A 14691-nucleotide genomic window follows, 5' to 3' on the forward strand; every position below is an offset into this window, starting at 1 on the left:
TGCATAAAAATAGTATGCATCACATAAAAATGATTATTCTTCAAATAATTTACACAGTTTTCTTCAAGGCTCTATCCGAAGAAAAAAATTTCAGACTTACAAAATAGTGTTCAACTATCAATAGGTAATTACTACACCTGTTCACAAAAGTAAGAATTTTTCCTTTAAATAAAGTTCCTTCAATTCTATTCTTGTTCACTATTTTCAATGTAGAAACGTAAATGAAGTGGGGATCTGGTCTTTAGATTAAAACTGGTCAATATTGTACTGGCAGAGATGTTATACTAGTAACATTTATTATGCTGAGTGTGTTTGGTGTTGTAATAAGTTCAGAATGAGTCATTCCTAACAAGAATCCGATGTCGTTGTCTCTGTTGCTTCTTAACTAAGCACTCTTTCTTCCATATACAGCCATCACGCCACAGAACTCACGTTCCTCTCTATTTCGATAAATCAGATATTTATATCAAATCAATAAATTTGTTACTATACATGTACATCTATTATTTAATTATGGTAATAAATGTGTGTAAGAAATTTCGACAAAGATATTCAAGGATAACTTTCAAGGTTTTACGAAAGGGTGTTCAATTGACCAACCTTCAACATATATAGCTACGTTCCGTTCCACTAGTACAATTTCCACCTACTATAACATTAAATGGGTGTATTGTGACTCTTAACAACAGACAATTAGAGACAGAGTAACGTGAAAGTTCCTTTCATATATTTCTAAGGACAAATCACAATCCTTAATTTACATTTGTACTTTTTCTTTATCATTTCCTTTTCTTGGATTTGGAATTCATGCTACAATTGGTAAAGAAAATGGTATCCACAACTTCATCGACAATTTGAATTCATTACGACAACGACCTCAAGTTAATACGTTACATATTAATAATCTGATTATGTAATGACGATCAATATTCAAAATTGATAAATAGTCAAAGAAGAGACATATGAACACATCACATGAATATATACATCACCATTATATGATTATAATTATGTTTAATACGTTTTAATAGTAAGGTCATGCAAAGACTATCCATATTTATTACTCCCTAGTCCCTACAAATAAAAAGTCAAAAGAAACATATCCAAACACATCACATGAATATAAACATGATATCACCATTACAATTGTCCTTGACAACTTATTCTAAAACTTTGGTGGCACATTCTTTTAACAAGTTCATTTTACCTATTTTCTCTTTATTTTTTGTTCCTCGTTTAATTTTGTAACATGATACTTTAAGGTTGTTAATATAATGTTTATCCAAACTTTTATTACTGTCAACATTATAGTTAAACTTGCTTTCAACACTTATTATTATTTATATCAAGTAGTGAGAGATTATTCAAGGGAACCTCTTCATCTGAACACCTCTATCTTGATTTTTAGCAAGTAGTACCAAGTTATGCTTCATGATTTGCTTAATACTAATTACAATTATATCACACGTATTAATTATTATTAGTCATCTAAAAGTTTTCAGTTTTCTTTGGTGCCTAATTTATTCATGTAGAAATTAGAGATGTGTGGTATAGACTCCAATTTTAAGCTTCATTTCTTTTCAATTGTCTGCATTAATATAATGCTAAAGTTTCTAAATGAACTTGTAAATCTCAAAATTAGTTATACAGATGCTAAAACTTTGATAAGTATCGAATTATTGTGCCTAATCCAAAATATTTCCACATTTCGATAGATTTCAATATTACGATGTTTGATATGTATTTTTAAAAAGAAGGTATTTGTGAGGATAGTCTCTATTTTATTTTTAAAAAAAATACTAAATATCGTAACAAAATACCTAATTATGTATACAAATATATATATATATATATATTATTTTTTATTTTGTTATATTGTTATATAAATAATAATGTAATTAGTCAAAATATAAACTAATAAAAGGCCTAAAATCCTTTGTATTAAAAGATTATTGCCTTTACTACTCAGTATAAACTAAATACTTGATTACACATAATCATAAACTCATAATATAGACAAATTTTATACACTAAAGTATAAAAGAGTTTCCACCATCGTCAAAATCATAATTTTTCATTATATGTGTATAAGTTAAAGTCGAACAACTCATGATTACTAACTTACCGTATCAAACAACTGAAAATCAAATTTAATATCAACCATATGAATATAATAGAGCATTTTTAAATATTTAAAACTATCAAACTCAATTGTAACCCTATATTACTTGGACTCTTTAAAAAATATCCATTAGTATGTATTGAATAGCATTCTAAAAGTAGCACGTTTTTAAAATATAATATTCACTAGCCTACCATGAAGATGGTGAGCCAAAATATGTGGGCCTAAAGGAGTTTCATTTTGGGTCTTTGGGCTTAAGATCCTTATCGAACCGGATCGGATCCGTACTGTTTGGTAGATCAAAATAGGAACCGGGGCGGAGGAAAGACGAAAGTGTGGAGTCTGTGCGTGTGTGTGGTGAGAGAGATAAAGAGATGGAGCTGTTAGGATGGTGGTTAATGCTAGTGGGTACACTTCGGCTTGCATCGGTATGGTTTGGCTTCGTCGACATTTGGGCTCTTCGTGTCGCTGTTTTCTCCAAAACTACCAGTAAGTTTACAAACCTTTTTTGCTTATATTACGCTTAGTGCTCATTTCGGCCTTTTTACATTCTCGTGATCTGAGTTGAATCTGTATTAGGAATCATATCCCTTTGCTTTCGCCTTATTTTGTGTGATTTGTCTCATAATAAAGTGCTTTTTTGGTGATTTCATGCCATTGTTAGCTATATCTTGTTTATATCGAGGATCATATATTGACAGATCAGGAATTTAAGTTAGTGTATTGGGCCGAGGGTCTTTCGGAAACAGTCACTCTAAGGTCTGGGTACACTACTCCACTTTGTGGATTTTCATGGGATATGTTGTAGTATTGGGGTTAGTTACCAGTGCAATCTTATTATTACTTCGTGGTTGTCGATTCGAGTTTAGTATAGATATAATTTGAATCAGCTACAGTAGTCATTATGAGCTCATTTACTATAGTCTTATTGGGGTTTACGATGTACCTTACACCTGTGTTTATGGGATGTAATAGTCTTGCCCGATGGATTAGACAATGTGCATGCAAACTGGAGTGGACATCACCTTCACTCCCTCTCGCGCACGCACACTATTTAGAAGGAAAAAAAATCTATTAGTGTATATATAATTCGAGCAGAGGCAGTTTGGATACATGAGTTGAAACTTTGGATTTGTCCCTAGACTAGATGCTTTTCATTTTGATTAGGAAAATGAATAAGGGACTATGTACTGTTGAATTGATTTGCTACACCATAGGGTTGAAATGGCGATAAGAATGAGTAAACGGATCAACACATTCATTTGGGCTCAAGACTTGTCTTTTGACTTCATTTCCTTGACATGATTTTATAGGCAATAGGACGATAGAGTTTTCCCAAAAAGAAGCTAATTTTTTCTTAAAACTGAATAAGAATAAGAATCATTTCTTAAAACCTTATTCGGATATGTATAAGCACAATTAGTTAAGAGAAGTGATTGTCATAAACTTCTGTAGCTTGGCCTTAGCTCTTAATTTTAGAAGAAAATATATTATTCTCTTGCAGTGTTAAGATGTCCCACATCGGTAGAGGGATGGGACTTTTGGTCTCCTTATATGGACTTGGACAAACCTCCCCTTAGGAGCTAGCTTTTGGGGTTGAGTTAGGCCCAGGTGCCATATCTTTACATGCAGTATTTTGTAGCACTTCTGTCATGCCTCACTTCATTCTTACCTTCTTATTCTGTTTGTTTATAAAAAGGTAAAATTGCTCCCCTCGGCCAGAATTTGGTAATTCACAAATGGGCATATCACCTCCAAACTCTCCACATAGTTCTATCCTTTCTCCTACAATTGCATCACAAAGACTTCGTAAAAAAGTTCTCTTTTAAGTTTGTGAAAGATACATAGTATGTCATCTCATTTGGGTTATGTTGTGTTATTCTTCAATCTAGCTGGAGAATGGAGTTGATAGAATCTGAGAGTTTGTTCGTCTTGTTTGATTGCTGCAATACTGCTTGTTTGACCCCAATGCACCTATAATAGTATGCTTTATCATCCAGTAAGAGTGACATATATATTTCTCGTCTGGCTTGGGTCAAGTGGCTCAAAATGTGGACAACAATGTGTGAATTTGGTGGTTGCAACTTTCTAAGGTATAGCTTTTGTCGTGAAAATAGAACCTTAAGTTACTGGTAGTGCAGTCAGTAACATATTTGATTACACATTTGGTACTCAACTTCTTGAATAACTTTCAAGAACAGCAACTTTGTAAGAACATATCTGTCATGCATCTTAAGTTTGACAAGTGATGATCTTTGTATTGCTTGGTATCACTGGTTTTACTTGCAATTGCATTGAAATTACCACACGTTACTTGACACAGTCTTATACTATCTTTCTAATGGGAACTTCTTCTTTTTTTATTTATCATGTTGCAGTGACAGAAGTTCATGGGAGGACATTTGGAGTGTGGACTCTGCTAACCTGCACTCTTTGCTATCTTTGTGCATTTAACCTTCATGACAGACCTTTGTACTTGGCAACCATTTTATCATTTGTCTATGCCTTCGGTCATTTCTTGACAGAGTTCTTGATCTATCAGACAATGGCAATAAAAAATCTGGTTACTGTCGGTATATTTGCAGGTATTGTTCCTTCTCGAGTTTTTTAATTATAATTAGCTCTACTAGATCTTGCAATTGTTTTCGGTGTTTCCCCTCCATCCCTGGGTTTGGTCTGCTTTTAAAACAGTGCAAGTAAAGATGGATTTAGGCATCTAGTGCTTTCAAAAGGCAAGAACTGCTTTCAAATGATATAATCTGTGACTCGACCTTTATTCACCTAGTACCATGTGCTGTAAAGTTTCTGTTAAGCGTCTTCTAATATGGACTGGCTTCATTTAGTTGTAGCATGTCACTGAATGTGCAACTTAATCATTTGAAGACCCTGCTTGTGCTCCTAACTTTTCTGAAAAATCTTTATCAAACTTCCCCGTATTTCTTCCCTTTGAACTTTTTGATTGCGCTAATTGAACTCTTGCAACTTGCTCTTCTTATGAATCAAAGCCTATCTTTTGAGTGCAGTGCTGGTTGCTTAAGCCCAATTTACTAAGATGTTAGTTACTTAATGAAAAAGGAGATGACGAAGCAAATCTTTAAGATGGTTCTAATAAAAAGGTTGAAATTTTTATCAACTTCTGAACATCTTTACCTATGTTTGTGGTTTAACTATAAAAGGAAGTTCCAATGATCTGGAGGTAACGAGCCACATTAGTGACATTATCTTCCTGCATCAGCACATGCTTTTCTTTCTTTGCAGTAAATTGAGTTCACTCCTGATCACAATTCACACACCACTTTAGACTGTCTAAAGAGTTCCATTTTCTCTCTCGCAGGCACATCTATAGTTTGGATGTTGTTGCAGTGGAATGCACACCAACAGGTCAAAACTAAGAGTCCATAGAACCGAATCAACAGCAGTGGCTTTTATCGGATGTTACTCCTCTCAACCTATGCCTTTGCTGCTGCAATTTAAGGCCTTCGAGTTTTTGTTGTGGAAACATGCTTTCATGGTTGAGCTCTGAAAGAAACTTCTTGGCCACAATTTCTTAATGTAATGTTCTTCTGAATGGCTTTTGTAAAGGATTATCTATCTTTCAAACTTTTTTATTGGAATTTTTAGACTACTTTCTCAAACTTGGAACGACCCAAGTTTTTGTCTTCTACTAGTATTATTTTATGCTCGGTGGATCCCTCATTTCTGTGTTACTTTTTCTTTTTAGTTGACACTTGGTATCAATTTTGATTTTGTGCTAATTTGGCCATAGAATAATTGAAGCAATTGAGTTTGATTGGTAGTAGCCAATTTCTTTCATCAACAAAATCTCAAACTGAAATGAGTCATATTTTAGAGTGCAGAAAGCTTAATTTTGTGTTGAAATACACACAAATAAATAGCAATTGTCTGTCTAAATCATAGTAACACTACTACTCATTAGCATGAACTTAGAACACTCCTCTACTACATCTTCATCAGTTAGAATTTTGGCTTTTCCCAAAATTACAATACTAAACAAGGGCAATTCAACACTCTAATTCATAATTATTTATCTATTACTATATAAAAAAATTTCCCCTCAAACTGCATCTATACTTGATGCATCTTTGTCATCTTCATCAATTATATCTTCCAATTGTTCATGGTCTCCAACTCCATCACCCTCATCATCTCCATCATTCTCATCTTTTTTCCCTTCATCTAATTCTTCCAATTCAAGATCTTCATCTGGGTTTTTTTGAAACTCAGCAGCTAACTCATCTAACAGCAAGGGATTCAGATCTTTCCTCCCTAACTTCACAGCTTTTTGCAAATCTTGTTCCTTCAATGATTTTTCACCCAAATTTGTCTTGCTGTATGACTGTTTTACTTGGTAAATCAACCACAAACATATCAAAAACATTGCAAATCCTTGGAAAACATGCTTTAATTTGAACCCTTTTGTCCTCATATTCCTACTTGATGATTGCTTCAACATGTTTAGTATATTCACAATATTGCTATTTCTTCATGTTTTAACTACTTGGAGTTAAAATACAATCTGTGTGAAAAATCAGATATTAAAAAACAATAGATCTTATAATAAAATAGTGTTATTAAAAAAATATGAAACTTACCAGTAGAGTACAGAAGATGAGGTGTGAGAAGAAAAGGGAGTGTGAGGCTCCCACTTTATGTGTTAAAAATAGGTACATCTGTGTTGGTTATTTAAAGTTATTTGGATGCGTCGGTAGAAGGAATTTAATGAAGGGTCCAACACTGGAGTCAAAAACATTAATTCACATATAATAACTATAGTTTATATTTTTTTGAATAACATAATTAGTTAAAAGAGTTGTATTAAATAGGCATTAGAGAAAATTTGTATTCAGGCAATTGATATTAATTATATCTTGTATTCAGGCAAAGAATATTAATTATATCAATGCATAGTTATTATAGATGAAAACGCGTGACAAAATATGAATTAATGTATATTATGTTTTTATTATAAAACTCAAAATGTAATTATGATAGATAAGGTTTTAAGTTAAACCCTTCAAAGCAATAATAAGTAGAGCACCTCAAAATGCGACTATTAAGAGTATGAGCTAGTGATTAATGACGTGATTGAAAATTAAAATCTTAGTGAAAATAGAAAATACTAGAAGTTTTTTTTAAAAAAAAAATCTAAATCTTTGTTGGTAAATTTATATAAAACCTATGTTAGAGATGAATTTTAGGTATCCGATGAAATTATTGAAGTGTATATAACCTAATTCGATCCAAATATCGCCATCACACGAATGGCATAAATCTTTATGAACTCTTTTAGTAGCTCATGCACAACCAATATGAGATATCATTTAGATTTTGACGATTATTAGGGATCGTTAGGAAGAAGGTTAACAAAAATAATACTACATGAATTAATTTATATATCCTATCAAACATGGATAAGAAATAATATTAGTATAACTAATCCTAATATAATTAATCTCCCCATTCCTAATATATCATATTCAATACTATCTTATATATCATACCAAACAATCAGAAGTGAAGACTCCGCGTTAGTTATATATTTGATCGATCACAATAACTTTGATTTAAACATACATAAGATAAAGGGAGCAGGTGGGCTCTGGCCTCTTAGATGGGGGCTTTTTCTTTTCATAAAGTGTAAATTATTGGTCTGAGTTAACTCCATGTGAAATTATGAACTGGATCACCTGTCACACTGCCAATTCCCCCAAAATATGTGTACTCCTTTTCTTTTCTCTCTTGTTTTTTTTTTGTTTACGTATTTCTAAGCTTCAAATTTACTCAAATATGAATATTTAGCCCTTGTGTATATAAAAAAAAAAGCCTAGTATTATCAAAAACATGGAGTACTAACTAGTAAAAAAAAAAAAAAAAATGAAAAAGGTAAATGTCATATCATAAGAATATGCGCTCATGTGTAGAATTTGAAACTCTACGATGATAGTAATAATAATAATAATAATTAATGACTATTTTTTAATTATAAGAATCGAAAGTAATTATTTGTAATTTTATGCGCCACGTAATATCATACGTGGGCTCAAGCGTTTTTGTTTTATGGGCTTTTGTATGATGAGATACAGTTGTTTCACATCAGGTTAGAAAAGGCCCACAAAGTTCATAGACAAGCAAAATCGAGTCTTTATTTACTTTTTTATGCATGTATTTGTGATAAGTAAAATATTAATTTTACTCTTATAGAAAATCAGTTTGATTAATACTCAAAACGAAGTCGAAATATATTATTAAGTTTTAAGTTTATGAATAAAAAATATTTAGAAAATTTATAAATTGCAAATTCACACATAAAATTAGTGAAAGAAATAGACTTAATAGTACGATCAAAAGTTAATGCTTGTTCATAATATTTGAATAATTTTTCGAGATTTTGATTTGAAATCTCAAATGCCCCTAAAAGGTAGGATTTTCAATTTTTATGAAACAATACTAAAACTCAAGCCATTAATTTATACAAAAAGATTTATGAGATTCACATATTTTTATAAGAATAAATATACACTAACTTTTGAGACTCAAATTACAAGTCCAAAAAAATTGTAACTTCAAATCACCTTATTAGATTAGTCGATTTCTTAATTTTCCTTTCCCTAACCCTCTATTTATTTTTTTAATTTTAAAGAAAAAAAAAACACTAATTAACCTATATTTACACTCAGAAAAAGTAGTAACGATGTTACACACTCACACGAGTGTGGGCAGAAAGACACATGCAAAACAACACAATAAACGAGGGAGTGTCATACGTACTATACAATTTATACATTCGAGGTATAACCAGGCCCAAGTAAAAACTGAGATACGTGAATTCATAATTTCTTCGTAAAATTAAGTATTTTATGTAACTACATATTCTAAATAATCTATTTGATTGACGATAGAATTACTAATCCAGCAAACTTAGAGATCAAGTCCTTTTTTTCTTTTTACAATATATTCATATTCTGAAAATTCTAGATTCGTGGAGAACCACCTTCTCTATTTCCCTTTTGGTAACACATAAAATCTTGTAAGATACGAAAACATGAGCAGGTCCCCCTCCCTTTTCTCTAGCTGCTGTTGTGCAGTGCACACTGCCCACTGACATGCCGCCCCACTCTTACTTTCCTTCTTTCAAATTACTCCTCATTTTCAATTTATTTCACTTTTTTTAAAAAAATAAAAATATATTTCCTTTTTAAAAAATGCTTATAATAACTTTCTAAGTTTAAGATCAATAGCGACATTTAATGTATTTTTTAAAATACGAAATTCATATGAAAATCAGACAAATAAATTAAAACGAAAAAAAGTAAAACCAATCTCCTCTCACTAATCACTATCATCACATTCACGTCACACCTACTAGCTATGTATCCTTTCACAGAATGCGATGAACAATAATCCAAACTGCTCCCTCTGTTACACACATTGAGGAGTCGTTTTGGTTGATAATGCTATTTAATTGGCGATAATATAACTACATATATAAAGTTTATTCAATATAAATAGAATATGAAGTAAAATAAGTTGAGCCAAAATACAAAATAGAATATAAAATAAAAGTTTTCAAGTCAAAATTTGTGTAATTTATACTAGATAAAAATGAAATAATCAAAATATGGTAGCCATGCATATTCATTAAACCATGTTTTAAACACAAAAAATAGCGTCTAAGAATAATGAATGATTATTTGACACTCCCTTTATTATTAATCAAACAAACCAAAATTAGCAAATCCAAAAAATTTTATCTCTTGTAATTAGCTCAATTCACTTCTTAAATTAGAAGTGTTCTTTTCATAAGAGAAAAAAAAAAAAAAAAAGAGGAAAGGATGGTACTACAAAAGTGTTAATTAAGATGTATACAAAATATGCATTATCACAAATCTTGATTAATGCAAAAACCTTCAAAACATAGCTATAAGCTAAGCTAAGGTAATCAAACTTAATATTCATGTATATAGACAATTGAAGAAACTTATTTTCTCCATAACCAAAAAAAAAAAGATCCTTCCATCTTTAATCAAGGATTAAAGAAAAAATTCCCACACTTACATTTCCAACACATAGGCTTATAATTTGATATATCATCACCTCTTGAATATGCCAAGAACAAATTAGGAAATGCATTCAATTGATGATGAATTCTTGATGTTTGTTGATTCTTGAGATTTGGCACAATTGGTACTTGAACTGCTTCACATGGTCCACAATTTCTACATTTTCCTTCACATCTTGGTGGTCTTGAACCTATTAAAGATCTCATCTTTATCATCTTCTCTTCACTTTTCCTCTGTTTTTTTTTTCAAACACAAAACAAATTCTCAATATTTTTTCTTATTGAATTTGAAAGAAAAAAAATTCAAGATTCAAGAACCCTACCTGAGTAAAAACACCAGTTTGTGTTTTGAGTATTCTCCTACCTGCAAAAGATTGAAACTTTTCATTAAAAATTCAATCTTTTTTCAAGATTTTATAACTTTAGACAAAATCTTGAAAAGACCCTTTTTACCTTCAGCTGTTAATCTAACATGTGTCAACCCAGAAATGAATAAAAGTAACAAAAAGATTATAGTCTGTAGATTTCTATGCCAAAAGACTATAAATTGAGAACATGCCATTGGATTATTTTTCTTCTTCTTACAAGAAAGTGCAAAAAAACAGAGGAGATTTTGGAAAGTTTAATCAAGAATTGAATGAAAACACATTGTTTGTAGATGAAGAAAGAAAAGAAGTAGAGGTAAATTTCTGAAAAGGGAATGACTCTTTTTCAGTAGCTACTCAGAAATCCCAAGAAAATAGAGAGGTAAAAACAAATATACTAATAGAGTTATTTAATAGAACAAATATGGATTTTGAAAAATGAAGTGAGAAGTCACAAATTAAAAAAAGAGGGGAGGGCTTTTTGGCATAAAGAGAAAGTGAATTCACTGGTGTAGTTTATGGTCTTTCATTTTCTTTCATTTGTCACTCACTTTGTCCCCTTCTTAATTTGTAAAATATCACACACATACCAACCCTATATTGCTACTGTTTTGGTTAGTTTGGTTTTTGAGCAATTCAACTTTAACACGCTATGTATTGTAATTTTTTTCGTCCGATTTTGACTTGACACGATTATTTTTTAATACTTAACTTTTACCTTTTTTAAAGTAATTAATTGAGGATATAATAGGTAAAATTTTTTATCTTTTCTTGATTTATCAAAATGAATAAGTAATTATGTACAACTAAAAAATGAAAAGTAGATAAATAATTAGAAATAAAAAATACCAGTGATGGTAAACGTTTGATCTTAACACGGTGTCTTTACCGACTTTTGATAGAGTGTGGAGATGAAGTAAGTAAATTTAATTTCCAAGAAAGATTAGGACATATTTTTAGGAAAGTAGGTGTGTATAGGGGGGTGGTTTTAGAGTGTGCAGGTGCCCTGATTATGATGAGAAGGGTTATCTCCAAATCCACGCAAAAACAGTTGTACCATACTTGGTCATATGATATCACACGATCAATCATAATTTGCCAAGTCAAATTCAATAAAATAATTGGAATATTTTCATTTCATGGATACGAATGATACAGTGTAATTTTATAAGTAGAGTTTCGAAAGAATAGGTATATATAACTTTGTCTTTATTTTGAAAAGATAAAGAGGTTATCGATAAATTTTCTATTCAAATAAAATATATATTCAAGTATATTAAAGAAAAACATTACTGATGATGATTGACATTGACATAGAATGTGAAGCTTACTACACTGTTTTGCCAATTGCATTTTTCCTATGCAAAAATGAGAATGACCACATTGTATCGTTAAAATTCATTGTTATATACTTGATCGATCTTCTTGCTTTAACAACTTTCTTCTCTTCGAGACCTTTCTTTTATGTGAAAACTTATCTATATAGAGTGTCTACATCAGTCATCAAATCAATCGATGCATAATAAAATGTATTTTGCACAACACTTCTTTCACTAAAAACATGGTTAATTATTGCAGATTTTCACCTCATTAAATCACTAATACAATTTGATACATAAACACCTGTTGCATATTTTACTTTTCTTCTTCTTCCACATAGTAGACAAATATTGTATAATTGTTTGATTTTTGCTTAGTTTGCTAACGAACCTTTAGGTAAATCATGTTTAACTCAATTTTTCAAACTTAAATTGAAAGAAATCTCCTTAACTAGGACATAAAATCATTAAAATCATATTTTCTAGGTAGTAGACATTGCACTTTTTATTATTGGCAATAAACATTAGCAGTAAGAATAATAAGTGGGAAATCTTGGAAACCTCAAACTATTATTTGATCAAAAGATTATGTAAGGCAAATATATATTTGACCAAATGAACAAGGCAATTCAGTTTTCAAAGGTATAATAATGGAGGTGACAGATGTAAGTAATCATTTTTTGACAATACAAAAACTACTGTTTTGGCGGTTTGGTGATGCGATATAAAATCATGAATTTATAATATTAAGTTGAAGTTTTGTTTAGATATATAATTTAGTGTGAAAAATAATTAAATAATATATATATAAAATTTAAATTTTTTATGTTATATGTTTTCTCATAAACATAAAAATCTATAAGCTGTAAAACTATTAAAATTATTCCTATTCTTATACAATTGTACTAAATAAACAAAAGTTTTTAAAATCGCATATTACACTATCACAAAACTATTCTTAAAAAATACAATATTTATTGATCAAACTTTAATTTAATGAAAAATAAAATTGAATATAAATTGTTGTGATCAGTCTTTACTATAATCTCCCCACATAGTATAGACAATTTTTTCACATTGAATTTACATTTCTTGATCATCTGACCGAGAAGACAAACCAACGTTGTTACTTTTAGTCATTTGTTGGTCAATTTGGTTGGTAAATAAATTTGATCAAAATAATAAAATTGGTGAATATAAATGGTAAAATAGGAATTGATTTGAAGTAATAATAAATTTTATGTTGGTGAGAATAATCGTTATATGAAATATAAATCATTTAAAAAGTAATGATATGAACCATAAATTTAATTTACATATGTAATAAATGTGGGTTAATTTTATTTACGTATGTAATAAATGGTTAGCAGATACAAATGTGGGGTTGATTTTATGAAATATAAACTTGTGGGTTAATTGTTGTATTTGAAAAATCCCAAGTCATGATTTTAAATTCTCAAAATAATAAAATTAGTAAATATAAATGGTAAATAGGAATTGATTTGAAGTAATAATAAATTTTATGTTGGTGAGAATAATCGTTATATGAGATATAAATAATTTAAAAAGCAATGATATGAATTATAAATTTTATTTGCATATGTAATAAATGTGGGTTAATTTTATTTACATGTGTAATAAATGGTTAGTAGATACAAATGTGGGTTGATTTTACAAAATATAAACTTATGGGTTAATTGTTGTATTTGAAAAATCCCAAGTCATGATTTTAAATTCCTAAATCATAATTTAAAAATGAGTAACTTTCACTATAGCAAACATAAAAATCATATTTGTATGTTATAGACATATAACTATAGTTTGCATAATTGCGCTCCATAGCAAACATCCATAGCAAATTTTATGTTTGCTATGGAGCTTTTGATTTGTATAATTCGCTAGATACATCCAATTTTATACAAATTATTTAGTTTTGTATAAATTCATTTATACATTGTAATTTGTATAATAAGATATGTATTTATATAATTTTAAGTGTATAAGACGAAAATATATGTATTTGTATTTTTATATACATTTTTCTCTCGTTTTATACAAACACAAACGCATTTTATACATTTGTATACCGAATAGGTAATTGTATACCGAAAATGACTAATTGTATACCGAATCGGATGACAAGAAAGGAAATGTTTGTTGCGAATTACAAATAAAATAAATTATAGCTATAATATTTAATTTGAATTAATAATTTGTTATTTCATAAAATTTTCCCAAAATTTACAATCGCATATCGAAATGCTTACTTAAAATATTGTACGATGAACAGTGGACTTAACTATGAGCACGCAAAAAGTTTGCCTTCCTAGGCTGGAATAATAGCTGTAAAGTTATATATATGGTTATGGTACATTTGTTTTTCTGCTTTCTATTACCCAATTAAGAACTTTTTTAATTTCACAAAAAAAAAAAACTCACAAATTAAAACATGGGCTTCACCCATATTTTGCAAAATTAATAAGTAACTGAGTTTGTTAGTAAAAAGTCACAATTATTGTTTTGGCAGGAGGAATTGTAAGAAACCAGCAGTAACTTATTACTCCTTCGTTTCAATTTAATTGTTTCACCTTCTTTTTTAGACCGTCTCTTTAATTTTAATTTTTCACAGAATATGTTTAATGTATTTTAAATTTAAAATCATAAGATTCAAAAATTATCTTTACTTTCTCAAATTTTGTGTTAAATCAAAATTAAACAAATAAATTGAAACGCATGCCCTAATAAATCTTGAAAATGAGGTTGAAAAAATAAATAGAGCTGCTAATTTGAATAGTACATGATGCA

The 14691-nt window shown here is 29.8% G+C and overlaps 3 protein-coding genes across 3 annotated transcripts; 1 reads left to right on the plus strand and 2 right to left on the minus strand.

Annotated features, from left to right (window-relative positions):
• Window positions 1-2329: 2329 nt before the first annotated feature.
• LOC102599846 (ergosterol biosynthetic protein 28) lies at window positions 2330-5829 on the plus strand. Its single transcript, XM_006356745.2, has 3 exons — window positions 2330-2611; window positions 4501-4707; window positions 5457-5829. Exons 1-3 carry the CDS (start codon window positions 2497-2499, stop codon window positions 5522-5524), a joined length of 390 nt encoding a protein of 129 aa, XP_006356807.1. The 5' UTR covers window positions 2330-2496; the 3' UTR covers window positions 5525-5829.
• A 135-nt stretch (window positions 5830-5964) lies between these two features.
• On the minus strand, window positions 5965-6818 carry LOC102600183 (DNA-directed RNA polymerase subunit delta-like). Its single transcript, XM_006356746.2, has 2 exons — window positions 6736-6818; window positions 5965-6659 (listed from the first exon to the last, which is right to left on the minus strand). The coding sequence occupies exon 2, from the start codon at window positions 6594-6596 to the stop codon at window positions 6198-6200; it is 399 nt and encodes a 132-aa protein (XP_006356808.1). The 5' UTR covers window positions 6597-6659; window positions 6736-6818; the 3' UTR covers window positions 5965-6197.
• Window positions 6819-10151: 3333 nt separating this feature from the next.
• On the minus strand, window positions 10152-11125 carry LOC102600517 (EPIDERMAL PATTERNING FACTOR-like protein 2). The gene is made up of 3 exons (XM_006356747.2): window positions 10656-11125; window positions 10526-10566; window positions 10152-10436 (listed from the first exon to the last, which is right to left on the minus strand). Exons 1-3 carry the CDS (start codon window positions 10762-10764, stop codon window positions 10167-10169), a joined length of 420 nt encoding a protein of 139 aa, XP_006356809.1. The 5' UTR covers window positions 10765-11125; the 3' UTR covers window positions 10152-10166.
• Window positions 11126-14691: the final 3566 nt, after the last annotated feature.

This window comes from Solanum tuberosum, unplaced genomic scaffold, assembly GCF_000226075.1.
Source record: "Solanum tuberosum cultivar DM 1-3 516 R44 unplaced genomic scaffold, SolTub_3.0 scf00226, whole genome shotgun sequence".
NCBI classification, from domain to species: Eukaryota; Viridiplantae; Streptophyta; class Magnoliopsida; order Solanales; family Solanaceae; genus Solanum; species Solanum tuberosum.